Source organism: Prionailurus viverrinus, chromosome D1 (genome assembly GCF_022837055.1).
Source record: "Prionailurus viverrinus isolate Anna chromosome D1, UM_Priviv_1.0, whole genome shotgun sequence".
Taxonomy (NCBI): Eukaryota; Metazoa; Chordata; class Mammalia; order Carnivora; family Felidae; genus Prionailurus; species Prionailurus viverrinus.
Genome location: NC_062570.1, coordinates 15,401,763 through 15,415,305, shown reverse-complemented (window position 1 = coordinate 15,415,305; position 13,543 = coordinate 15,401,763). Strand labels below are relative to the sequence as shown.

At 56.3% G+C, this 13,543-nt stretch overlaps 1 protein-coding gene across 6 annotated transcripts in view; it reads left to right on the top strand.

Annotated features, from left to right (window-relative positions):
* Window positions 1-13,543, top strand: part of DSCAML1 (DS cell adhesion molecule like 1) — a 350,085-nt gene that overhangs the window by 281,643 nt on the left and 54,899 nt on the right. For all 6 annotated transcript variants that reach the window (XM_047877987.1, XM_047877989.1, XM_047877990.1 and 3 more), the window contains 3 exons: window positions 8,985-9,184; window positions 9,803-9,899; window positions 10,536-10,664. In XM_047877987.1, the coding sequence (XP_047733943.1) occupies window positions 8,985-9,184; window positions 9,803-9,899; window positions 10,536-10,664 (426 nt within the window). The remainder of the gene's footprint in view (window positions 1-8,984; window positions 9,185-9,802; window positions 9,900-10,535; window positions 10,665-13,543) is intronic.

Here is a 13,543-nt window from a genome sequence, read left to right as displayed (position 1 = left end):
AAAATCTCCTCTCAGAAGGCAAAGAGGGGGATATCCAAAAAAGCATTTTAGCGTGCCCAGAGCTTCCTAACTAGGGAGAAGCTCTGTGCAAATCCTGAAGACATTTCAGTTAGACTCTCAGAAGGACTTCCTGGAAAAGGAAAGCTTCTTCCTCGGAGACGGTGAAGAAAAGCAGGACTTTGCCGCCCTTCCTCCAATCCTATTGGCTTTAAGATTGTCCTCCCCGCCACAGAGGAGGAACCAGAGGTGGAAGAGGAGGCCCATCCAGCCCCGCGGTTCCTCCCCAAACCATGTGTGACAAGCCCCCCCACCCCGGCCTCCACCCTGCACCAATGAAACCAGAGCCTCTGAGCATGGGGACTGTGCAACAAGAATTTTTTTGAAGTTTTCCAGGTAATTCCTATGTGCAGCCAGCCCCGAGGACCTCCTGCACCCTCTCCCCCAGGCCCCCCACCTAGGAGAGCAAAATAGCCCAACCCCTTAGTCTCCTGGTTCCCAGACCAATCTTCTTGCCCCCAAATGTGACCACATTTCTCTTCGAAGAAGCTGGGCTCTTTGCCCCCCACCCCAGTGCTGGCGACCCAGTCGCCTGTCTACTGCCCTTCTCTGGCCGGTGTCTCATCGTGGGTAAAACCACGGGCCCCTGGGGTGAGTCCTGGCTCTGCCACTTACTAGCTGTGTGACCTTGGGCGGTTTACTTCTCTGAGCCTCAGTCTCCCCATTTGAAACGTGGGAACCAAGATAAGGTGGTTGTGAGGATAATGTGAGTTTATGCACATGAGAAGCCCCGGACGGTGCAGGCCTCGGGAACGTAAAACACCATGAGGACTACATACTCCGGTCCAGGAGTGACATGGAGAGGTGCCCGTCCTTCCTCTCTGAATGTGACACTCCGTGCCTTTTCCACATGTTATCGGGCCTCTCCCAGCAGCCGGTGGCATTCCCGTTCTGTGTCTTCCACATTCTCCTTCCCACACACACTGTTCCTCTCCTTTGGGTATTCATAACTGAATCTTCCCTCCCTGGTGGCTTGGGGACTTGTCAGAAACACCAGCTGAGCTCCACTCACCAGGCGGAAGAGAGGGAGGGAGACGGAGACAGAGGATGCCTGACTCACGGCCAGCCCCACCTGGCCTGGCCTCCTGGCCCCACCAGCCCAGCCCCGCTCCAGATCCCGGGCTCCTGCGCTCCCCCGGGGATTCATCGGCACTACATCATCCGCACCCCCTCCCCCCCGCCAGCTCCCCACTCTTGGGATAAAGCCCAGAGTGGGAGAAAAATCAAGCAGGCAGAAGGAGAAGGCTGAAATGGAACCAAAGGAAAGGGAGCTGACGAATTGTCAGGGGACTTGGGGCTCGGCCTCCTTCCTGCCATTCACCAGCTGTGTGACCTTAGACAAACCACTTAACCTCTCTGAGCCTCCACTTCCTCACCGGTAATGTAGGGGCTGAGACCCCCGCCCCCAGGCCCCCTCCTTAACAAGAATTAAGCTCCTTGCAAAGGCTGCTCAAGGTCTATGCAAACTTGCCAGGAACTTTCCCCGGCCTGGGAAGTAGGGCCCCAGAGCCCCATCTCCAAGCCTGGGGTTGGTGGGAAAGTCTGTGGAGGCTGGGGGTGAGCAAGGAAGCGGAGCTGTCTCGCGGTGTTTTAAAAATCTATCAGCCTCTCACATCAAATTAAAATGTAAATAGCAGCTGGTCCGGGCAGGACCTCTGGGGTGACAGGAGCCGGCCTGCGAGTAATTTCACAGACGGGAACCGGTTACATCGGATTCTGACAACTGTCTTGTTTCTGAAATTGATTTCCTCTCCCCTCGGCTTGCTGCCCCAGGAGGGTCCCGGAGCGAGGGGAGGGGGGGGATTCCGCCCAGCCTGGTGCCTTTCTCCTCTCCGTGACGCCTGCCAAGAAGGCCCCAGAGGAACCAGGAGGAGAAAATCTGAAATTTCGGCATGGCTGTAAAGCAGCGGCCTGGGCACCAAAGGCCCGACAAGGTTCCTCCCTGCCCTGGAGCGAGTCTGACTGCGGGCCCAAGCAGGTGGGCCCGGGGCCCTGGCAGGGAACAAGAGAGGTGCCTTGCGCGTGGGAGCTTTCCACAGATATGCCGAGCCCTGAACAGAGATGCTTCCGCCCTGGGGAGTCTCACAGCCAGAGACAAGGATCCCAGGACGCTGCCGTCTAAGACACGCGCCGTGCCGGGGATGCCCTATGCCCATAGGAGGGACAAGTACAATGACACGGGGTATCAGGGAAGGGGCCCTGGATGTCATCTGTGGCCTCGACCAGAGTTGCTCTGATTTGGCCACGTGTGGTGCCAGGCACCAAACTGGGCGCGGGGACTGTAACGCTTTGGACAAAACTGGCCCAGTTCACACAGGACTTCCTATAGGACCTCAGGGAAATGGCCCGCCCTCTCCCTCTCCGCCTAAAGGGGCTGTGTTGGAAGGGGCTGTGTATTAGAGGCGGCTGGCCTACATGGGTCTCCTCGATGCCTCTCCGCCCAGCCCCTCCCTGTTCCCGAGTCCCCAGAGAATCTCCCCCTGCACCCCTCTTTGTAAAAAGAAATTAGGTTTTCCTGGCTGTTAATTGAATTACACTGCGGGAAAGCAGAGAAATTGTATCTCATTAAAGCCTCCTGTGTCCCATTGGCGCATCATGTTGCCTATGTGGCTGCTATTAGCATTTGTCACACAGGACTCAGCCCCGTGCATACAATCCCTTCTCTTCCTCCCCTGCTGTGCCTCTAAAGCTGCCGTCCCTGATGCCTGCCCGGGAGTGTCCTGCTGGGGCTGTCCACCACAGAGGAGCCACGGCCCCTCGGCGCCAGCCAAATGCCACTTTCCAAGGCCAGATGCCGTGTGCGTGCATGGCAGACAGACAGTAAGAGGTGGCCGTCCCCTGCAACCACAGTAGCGGGGACTTAGAGAGGGAAGAAGTGCCTTCTGAAAGCCTTGGTCTCCTCATTCGAAAAATGAGGATAATAAGACTTCTCCTGGTTGCTGCTGAGGGGGGAATCCCTGAGCAGTAAAGCCAAGAGGCAAAGCACGCAGCTTATCGCCTGCTCCATCGTGGGCATCACGGGCCCGGGGAGGCCATAGAGCTTAGTCAAGAAACACGTCGGGACCCAGGCTTTGGAGCCGGGAGTATCGACAGGACCTACGTCCCCTGAGTTAATTCAGTTAAAGTACTAAAATACTGCCAGCACATGGTAGAGGGTAAGTTCCCGGTGAAAGGTAATCATAAAAGTGTGTGTGTGTGTGTGTGTGTGTGTGTGTGTGTGTGGACGGTGGGGGCACTTATGTAATGGAGGGCTGTGGGTAGATGTACCCTAGGCAACATCAGGGTATCGACATGCGGCCGACAACCGCATCATGTTATGTGTATGTGACGCCACGTATGAGTCTATGGGTAAGGATGTCAGAGCACAGGTGACTGTGTTGGTGACTTTGGGGTGTGCTCTTATCACTGCTTGTGTGTGTGCGTGTATCTGCTCCTGTGGGTAGGTGACTGAACATGAACATCTCTCTAGGGAATCCTTATGGGCAGGGGGTGGGGTGGGGTGGGGGGGGCTGCCTTCAACCCAGAAAGCCCCCTGGGGCACAGAGCAGTGAGTGTTTAGGTTCAGTCGTGTTGGTGACCGTGAATCAGTGGAGCAGAGAGACCTTGCGATCCAGAGCAAGAGGCAAGGGGGAGGGGGAGGGAAGAGGAGAGCAGATGGGCCCCCGGTGTGTGGGCACAGGAGGGCACTGTGGCCCTGGGAGGCAGGTTGTCTGCTTCTTGCCAAGGACAGAGGGCTGCAGACTCCTGTAGGCAAGGAGAGTATGGTGGATCGGAGAACTGCCTCCCAGAACAGAGAGCCAGATTCCCAGAGACCCAGACATTTTTCCCTCTCTCCAGAGACCCAGACACTCCCAAGGGCGAGGTCCTCTGGTCCTGCCTGGGTCTCCTCTGCCTTTGCCCAGGGTTGCCTACTTCTGGTGCAGGGGATCACTGCCTCCCATTGCAACACTTTCCCTAAACAACAAAAACTACCAGAAAATTCTTTCTTTGGCCACATAGGACGTCTGTCCTTCCCCCTTTATCAAGAACCATTGTGTCTTGTTCCCATGCCCCTCCCCGCAAGTTACAGACCCCCGGTTTTCGGCCACTCTTCAGATTTCCCAGTCTGCGATGTGCCCATCTTCCTGGTCACACTCCAGCTTGTTAATGTCCTCCATCGAGTGCCCGGGACGAGCCCTCCTGTTTCATGAGTCACCTGGGGCTGTCCTTGTGATGCTAAAGAACTGGGGAATCTCTCTCCCAGCATCTGCCATCAGTGTTCCAGCCCTGTGTGGCGAGCTTCCCCTCTCCCATCGGCCCGCCCTTCAGATACACTGCGGTTCCCTAGCGGTGTGACCGTAAGCAAATCACTTCCCTGTATGGCCTCAGTTTCTTCGTTTGCAGAACAAAGGGTCTGGGTCACTCAGCAGGAACAAAGCCAAGTCACCTGTGTAACTTGAACTCTTCTCATTGTCCCACGTTCAAAAAGTGAAAAAAGAAACAACTGAGATTCATAGTAATAGTTTGCAGTTGACTCTTGAACGATGCAGGGGGTAAGGGTGCCGACCCCTCAAAGCAGCAAAAAAATCCGCATGTAACTTTTGGGTTCCCCAGAACTTAACTGCTAATCGCCTACTGTTGACCAGAAACCTTACCATTACATAAACAGTCCATTAACACATACTGTGCATGTCGTGTGTATTATAGACTGTGTCCTTAACAATGAAGTCACCTAGAGAAAAGAAAATGTTATTAAGAAGATCGTAAGGAAGAGAAAATACATTCACAGTGCTGGACTGTATTCATTTTTTAACATCCGCCTATAAGTGGACCCATGCAGTCCAAACCTGTATTGTTCAAGAGTCAACTGTATTTCATTTAACTCAGTGTCTCTAAAATATTAACGTGTAACCAGTGCGACATTCTTGAGGATACACTTTACATTATTCTTTTTCTTCCTACGTTTTCGAAGCCCAGTGCGAGCGGTACATTCACAGCACATCTCAGTTCGTGGGAGCCACATTTCAAGCGCCCAGGAGCCACACGTGGCTGGTAACTGCCGTATCGAACGTTACTTGGGTTCTGCAAATCTAGGTGTCTGTGATTCTGTGGAATAGTCTGGCAAGTGACATCTTAAGAGGTGCATGCGTTTATCTGGGGCTTGTCTTGGAACAGCAGAGGGAGGGGCCTGAGAGCCCTGGGATGGGAATAGTGCCCAGGTTTCTCCAGCAGCTGCTACGTGGCAGGCCCTTCACGTATACGGACTTATCGGCCCCCAAAACAACTCTGCAGGGAGGTGGCCTGTCTTCATACCACGGGTGGTGAACCTGAGGTTGACTCTACTGTATTAAAGGCTCCATACTTGGTGAAGACACAAATAGGGCCCACGCCTGCCTGGCCCCCAACCCCTTCAAGCTGGGTGGGGGGGGGGGCACAGAAGAGCTTCCTCTTCTTAGATGGGCTCCTCTGAACATGCTCTGAGCTTTGAGGCTGTGAGGAGAGCGTTGGGTTGTACTGAGCCCGATACTCACTACAATAACCGTGGTTGAAAGGAACCCACCCCCGCCCCGGGGCTAAAGGACCAAGTGGGCTCTGAGACTTATCCAGGATCTCCCGAGACCCTCTTTTCTCTAATTGCCCCCATGTCTGTCTCTTAAAACAAACATGATTGGGAAGACTCCCTGGGGTGGGACTGCCATGTACAGATGCACAGGTTGTGCACTGCTCAAAGGTGCAGGGCCTAAGGGGCAAGTGGAGCCTGAAGCCCAGGTCTTTTCCCACTGGCCAGACTATGGTTCTTGGCACCGGGTTGCATCCAGCCAGAGGGGTGCCTTTATAATCCCCACACATGCCCTGGACAGGCTAGGGCAGCCCTTCCTGGAGAACAAAACAGGGATGTGCTACAAGTTTCTTGATCTGGTGCGGAGCTTTGAAGTGCTCCTACCAGAAGAAGATTCTTCTTTTCCTCCGACTTCCTCAAACCTCTTCTTCTCCAGGAAGGCCTCAGGGCTTGGCCCACTCAGGGGTCCCCGGCCCCTGTCTCTGGCCATTCACCGTGGGGCGAGCAGAGGTAGCCCATGTGCCCCTGCCCCCACACCCCTGCATTTCAATCCTTCAGAAAAAAAAAAATGGAGGCATCTGAAATGCAAGGCCTGACTTGTTGATGTAAAATCTCACTCTATATTCTACCCAGGTTTATACGAGTGAATTATGCAAATCTTTGATGGAAAATATTCCTCCACACATCCTTGAGAGTGTAAAACCTTAGTCAATAATTCATACACGGATGTCTCTGACTGCAGGCTTTTTCTTCATTATAACTTGCACCTCGTTATTTGTCTTTCGCGTTTTATTGTATATCCTGGTGTAATGCTGTGCATTATAAAATTTATCTGCTTCGTTATTTGATGAGCTAGGGCTGGGGATTGTGCTCGGAGGCTGGTGCAGGGGCCAGGGGCCAGGGCTGGCTTCAGTGTCAAGTCCCGTAAGACAGAAGGCGGAGAAGGTGGCTGGCTGCATCGTGTGACTTCTGGGACACCAGACACTGCCCTTCATCCCCCACACCTGTTTCAAATGTCTCCTCACCCACCGACTGGTGTCTCAGGGCACATCATCGTTAGGGCTGCATGGCATCCTTTGTCCTTAGAAGTCAGGCGACCCTGGAGAGTTGCTGGGAAGAACTTGGAGTAGGTCTGTAATACTGGAGGGTATTGCGGGGAGAGGGGCGCCTGGGTGGCTCAGTCAGTTAAGCGTCTGACTTCAGCTCAGGTCATGGTCACGCGGTTCACGGGATCGCACTGTGCTGACAGCTCGGAACCTGGAGCCTGCTTCAGATTCTGTGTCCCCCCCTCCCCAGCTCGCTCTCTCACTCTCTCTCGCTCTCTCCATTTAAAAAGATTAAAACTGGAGGGGAGAAAAGTCCTGAGGACACTGGGAGGGAAAGAAAAGATCAGCCACTGACATGGAGCAGGGACCCGGTGCCCCAGAGGGCAGCTGGGGGGTGTTGGGACAGAGACTGGGAGCCGTCTTGCACGGTTGCCCAGGCAGGCCATTGATGGGGTATGATGATGAGCTGGGTCTCTGCTTTGCAGAATTCAGTGTGGGGACGGGTCCTCTTCCCACCATGGGTGGGGGTGGGAAGGTGGAGTGATGTCTGATTCTCACTGTCAACCACTGCCAGCCCAGTCTGTGGGCTCCAGAGTGGCTAATGGGCTAACGGCATCCCGCAGACGAGAGCCACTGCGTCCTGTACTCAGACAGGCAGGTTTTCCCAGGAAGGGGGTGAGGAGAAGGCAAGGGCAAGGACAGTCTTGCGGGTGCATCACACCACTTTGCTTCCTGGGGTCTGCCCTACGTACGGCTGTCTCTGCTCTAGCAGGCCCCATGGCCTGGGGTCCGCATCTAAGTCCCGCTGTGTCCCGTATGCATTTCCCCAGCATAGTACTTGCCATCCTGTGCCAGGATTGCTAGTCTTGTCTGTGCTCACCGCTACCATGAAACTCCTTGAGATCTGGTTTGTCCTGTTCACTGTTGGAACCCAGGACAGAGCCCGGCACATAACAGGTGCTCAATAAATACTCGTTGAATGGATGGATGGCGCCTCCCCAGATACCCTCAGTCAAAGGTAATTTCTCCTAATACCTCTGTGCGACACCACTCAGATCCTCCACATTTTCATGGGGTTCCTGCAGGTGTGTGTCCCCCTCCCCTCTCCCCCTTCTTCCGAGAGGCAAGGACCCTGTCTCACAGCGTGCGTGTCCTGCAGGCCTGCCACAGTGCCACGTAATGGCATGGACGCTCAATGCATATTTGTTGACTTGGAGGGAGGAGAGTGGGGACAGGATTTCCCTGGCAGCCGAGACCATCCTTCCCTCTGCCCGGCCCCTCCTCCTGCTGCTAGCCAAGGTGCTCAGGCCCAGAAGAGGGTCAAGATCTAGACGCTTCTTTTCAGGGCACTGGGAGGGGCCTCCTGATGGCCAGCTGGGGCCTTGGTTGCTTCACGGTGATTTTCTCAGCTCTGCGGGGAGGTGGGGAGAAACCCGTTAAAGCTGCTTGAGAGACCTTAATAATGGCGATGCTCTGCGGGGTTTTGTGTTGCATTTTGTTTGGATGAACAGGGGAGCTTCTCAGCTGTTCGAGAGGAGTAAACCGGCTGAGCCTGAGCCTTGGAGAGAGCCTGAGCCATGCACACAAAGCAAAGGCCCCCGTGCTTTAGAGTAGGGTTCATAACTAACCTAGGGTCCGGAGACCACCCCCCCGCCCCCCTCAGAAAGTCCATGGAGCTGATCCAAGGGGTCTAGGAATTTGCATAGGAGAAGAGAGCACATCTTTTTTCCCCCACCAACTTAGAGCTGGCATGTAGCATTTCCTTCCATGTTGAATATAAGCAACAAACCACAGCAGAAGCAGCACCCGAGCCCCCCCCCCCCCCCCCCGGCAGAAAGCCACAGGTGCTTTCGTACCCCACCTCTCGCATTTATGCTTATTGCCGTTACGGAATCGTGCTGATGTAACTCAGCACTAGACAGCATTTGATAAAGGGTAATAAAAAAAACCACATATTGATATGTGATATGCTATGTGAAAAGTTTGCCTTTGGAGGCTTTTAATATTTGTATAGCCATACTTCAACGTATCTGGTTTCCTTTGTAGTTCTGTATATATTGTGCGTTTTAAAACACGCTGAAAAGGTGTCCGCGGAATATAAGAATCCCTGGTGAAGAGAGAGGCCACTCCAGTCATGGGTGGGGAGGCGGAAAAGGAAGATAGGCAAGTGGGGTTTCTGACAGCCCCCCACAACTTTTGATAGACCCCGTCCCTGGGGCTAAGGCGCTCTGCAGGGGAGGGGTAGCGGGGGCGGGGCCTCTGCGCAAGGCACACGCCCCTCCCCCAGGCTGGCCGCCCCCCTCCCCCTCACTGGGGCCTCCTGCACCTCCTCCCCTCCCCAGTCCCGGCCATGATCACCTCCCACCCCAACACCACCATCGCCATCAAGGGTCACGCCAAGGAGCTCAACTGCACAGCCAGGGGTGAGCGGCCCATCATCATCCGCTGGGAGAAGGGGGACACGGTCATCGACCCCGACCGAGTCATGAGGTACGCCATCGCCACCAAGGACAACGGCGATGAGGTTGTCTCCACGCTGAAGGTGAGCAACCACGCCCCGGTCTCAGGGGGACCCCACTCTCTGAAAGTGGGGAGCCCGCAATTTTACCGCTGTATCTATTGGAGGTAGATGGGGATCTGGGAGCCCCTCCCCTCACCCCAAAAAGCTCCTTCCCTTTCCTACCTATTTCCCTTCTTCATTGGGGAGCCTCTGCCTTAGAACCTCACTATGCCTCCTTCCTGACAACCCTACAGCCATTAAATGTGTGGAACCCTCAGCCCTTCTCCCTTTTCTGGAACCCCTGGACTCCATCCTCCCTCCCGGACCCCTCCGCTCCTCCCTCCCTCTGGGACTCCTCAGCCCCTCCCCTTCTCCTTGGACTTTCAGCTCTTCCCTCCCTCTTGAGATCCCCTCAGCCCCTGTCTTTCTCCCCCTTGTGCCCCCTCAGCCCCTCCCTGCCTGGACTCCTCCACCCCTCCATCCTTGGAACTTTCAGGGAAGAGGAGCCCTTGACAAAGCCCTTGTGGGTCCCTCTCCCAGGAGAGGTGGCCTTGCTGCCCCCCCCACTAGAGTGAGCGCCCTTCAGCAGACCAGCTCTCAAGCACTCTCCCCATTTCCTCCCTCTCTCCCCATCCTCCTGCCCTGCGGGCCACCTCCCAGCTCAAGCCAGCTGACCGTGGGGACTCTGTGTTCTTCAGCTGCCACGCCATCAACTCATATGGGGAAGACCGGGGCTTGATCCAACTCACTGTGCAAGGTACCTGTGCCCCACCGTTCCCAAGCCCTTCCCCAGGGAGCCAGCTGCCCGCTGCCAGCTCCACCTCAAGAACGGGGTCATCACCCACACCGTGGTGGAGGATGATAGAAACCAGCCTCTGAGAAGAGCCTTCCTACGCTCTCCCTTCCGGCCAGAGCAGGGCAGTAAGGGCCCTTCCAGGCACACTTCGGACGGCAGGGTTTACACCAGCCACGGTCACTGTAGAACGCACTGCTGCTTCCAGAAGTGGGGGGCATCTGGGTTTGTGGCCCCGGACCCGGGAGGAGATGAGGACAGGGAGAGTCAAGCCGGGAAAAGTTGAGAGCTCTTCACGGAGGACAAACAGACTCTCGGGTCAGGGGGATCCCTGCAAGAGGGCCTGCCCTCCCACCGGCCAACGAAGAGAAGGGGAACAAAGCAGGAGACCAAGCTTAGGCCCCACTCTGCCTCTGAGCCCCACCGCTGGGCCTCCCCCTGACCCACCTTGCCCTGACCCCGGGTTCAGAGCCCATGGGAAGACCACGGCTGGCACCAATTCCCCGGGACACAGCAGAACCCTGGCCTTCTCTGGAGATAGGCAGGAGGCCATGCTCTCTGCTGCCGTCCTCACTTCTCCTTCCTTCTGCCGCTCCCCAGAACCCCCTGACCCCCCAGAGCTGGAGATCCGGGAGGTGAAGGCCCGGAGCATGAACCTGCGCTGGACCCAGCGATTCGACGGGAATAGCATCATCACGGGCTTCGATATTGAATACAAGAACAAATCAGGTAGGGTGAAGGCTCAGCCTACGGTGGCCCTGTGCCCATGCCCTGTCCGTGCCCCCCCCCTGTGGGGGAGTCCTTGGGCCTCAGAGCTGCCCATCTGAGACAAACACACCAGCACCCACCAGGGCACAGGCTCTCGTCTCTCCCTAAGGGCAGGACTCTGGTTGGGCTAAGAGCTCTGTGAGAGGGGCGGACGATGGGGCAGTTAATGGGGAGGGAGGAGCGTCAGTCCCTTCTTTCCAGGACTGTCCCTGGGCCAAGGGCGACAAGGTGGTCTGACTTAAAGCAGCTGAAAGGCCCGGAGGCAAAGGGCTATGGGCTGAGTCTGTGGGGTCAGAGACATCATGGATTTGGCTAGTCATCTGGACACTCCTGGTTTGGGATTATGGGAGTGCTTGGGGGTCAGAGAGCTGGACCTTGGTGGTCTGCGGGGGACGGGATCCCCTGGAAAAACCTAGATCTAAGTCTTGTCCTCCTGGTATCCCTTCAGAGCCCTCCCCTGGGACCCTAGCTAGCACCGATGAGGCCGTGAAGCCCTGCGGAGCAGAATGACAATGGGCCCCCAGGTCTCTGGGGAAATGGGGGACCCGTGGTCAGGTGGCAGGAAATGGCAAAGAGGGGGCCTCAGAGGGGGCGAGAGGCCTGGAGTGGACCAAGCCACAGAGTTGCCGCAGGGGCTCATGCTTATGTCTGTTTGACTCTCTCTGGAAGGTACGTGAGAAATGGGCCACCGGGGTTACCCCCGAGAGGGCGCCTGGGTGGCACCCACGTGGGAATGCGAGGCAAGCCTGCTTCTCGCTCTGGCTGCTTCTGGACCTTTTGCGTTCGTTTAAGCCTTTGTCAGCTTTTCAAAAACAATTCAGAAATGGGAAAAGAGAGCCTGGAGAACTCACCCCTCCCCAGCCCCCTTTCCTCTGCCAGCTCCAACTAGCTTTCAGGTCTTCGTGTAGCTCCAAGGTTTTGTTTCTCCTGGGGGCTTCTAGACCCTTCCTTAGCACAGCGCACAGTCAGTGGCTGGCTGAGTGTCCTCTCCTCGGGAAGGACCAAGTCTCAGTCCCTGCTGTGTTCCCAGCACCTGGCACACTGCCCGCCACGGGCTTAGATGCTCGGCAGATGGCTGCTGAGTGAGTCAAAGTGAGACCCAGGAAAGCAAAGTCAGAGTTGCATATTCACCTCTTGAGAAGCAGCTCCGTCCGTGACACCAGGTCAGTCATCTCCGGTACAGGTTTCTCCAGGGAGGCGCCCTGCCCTTGGAAGCTTACTGGCTCATTGGGCAGAAGAGTCAGGCTGCAGCCGGCCACCCAGGAGTCCATCCCTGAGTGTGGGAAGAGGGTGACAGAGAGGACTGGCTGCCACTATCAGAGGCACCGGGGAAGGCTCTCTCTCGTCCCTGCAGGTGCCGCATTGAGAGCTAGGACTTGGGGGTTGGAAGGTGATGGGCCTGGGTTCGGGGAACGGGGAAGGGCAGAGCCCGGAGCAGGTGGAGTTTACCGCAGGGAGTGGCCTGTCTAGCACAGGGCTCTTGGATACAGTCCTTGGGACTAAAATGTGTTCTGGGGCCTCTGGGCTGAGCTTTTTACTTTGCTGGGGAAGGTCACTGAGAGCCACTCTCGATGAGCTCCCAGAGAGAGACTTGGGTAACACGGCACCCTGGAAAGATACATCTGGCGTCCGTGGAAGAATGGGGTTCTGGGAAGTGAGTGGGAGGCTGCGGCTGGGGAGAGGTGGTGAGTGGCCAGGCCTCAGCAGAGACGCGGGGCACGAGGGGAGAGGGAGCTGACTGTGTCCATCTCACACGTCAAGACCTCCTGCGGCTGCCCCGGGAGAGGGTGGGCCTGTAGGCCCAACCCCCGTATGGCACTGCCCGCTCCGTCTCCCTGCCAGGTTGCTATGGCTGGCGGGGCTCCGCCCTGTCATTGTCAGAGGAGGGGAGGGGAGGCCTGGGCTGTCACTCGCACCCCTCCCCGACTGTCCCTTGCAACCGCCTCCCCGCCCTCCTCCCCCATGCTGCCCCATTGCCTGCTCCCCCTCCGCGGACCACTCTCTAATGTGTGGCAACCTTTCCCGGGGCCCCGCTGAGCAGGGCAAAGCTGAGAACATCACACATCTGGAGAGCAATGCAGGAGGAGAGGGGGGCAGGAAAGATGCTATCTTCAGAGCACATCCATGCCTTGCCCAAGCCCCTCCGGCTCTCCCGCAAGATGAGGGACTGCCATAGCCTACCCCCAAGCCGGGGGTGCCAGGATGGGTGGGCAGAGTGGAGAGGGAGGGGTAATGAAGACGCTCCCTTCAACAAGGGCTTTGCGCCTAGGAAAATAAATCACAGGATCAAGAGCAGGGGGATGCCGGCTGGTCCTTTCCCCTACCTTAGGGTTGGACTGCTCCATCCTGGGGGGACGTCTGTCCTGGCATTTAGGAAAGGGGGTTCTGGGGGAGCTGTAGGGAGTCATCCCTGGCATCAGGCAGAAGCCATGACCACAACACAGCTTCCTCGTCTATAAGGTGGGAACGGCAATGCCTATCTCGTGGGATTGTTTTGAGGATTAAAGAGAAGGCATCTACAGGGGCGCCTGGGTGGCTCAGTCGATCGAGTTCCAACTCTTGATCTCAGCTCAGGTCTTGATCTCGGGGTCGCGAGTTCAAGCCCCATGGTGGGCTCCATGCTCGGTGTGAAGCCTGCTTTAAAAGAGAAAGAGAGAGAGAGAGAGAGAGAGAGAGAGAGAGAGAGAGCATCTAGCACAGGGCTGTCGTAAACCTTTAATAAATGTGAGTTCCTCTCTCCCTTCTAACTCACATACCTCATGTGGCAATTTATAGTCCTATGGGACTCGCAGGCTGAAATATATGTCTGTCAGTCAGCAACATGAACTGAGTGCCAATAA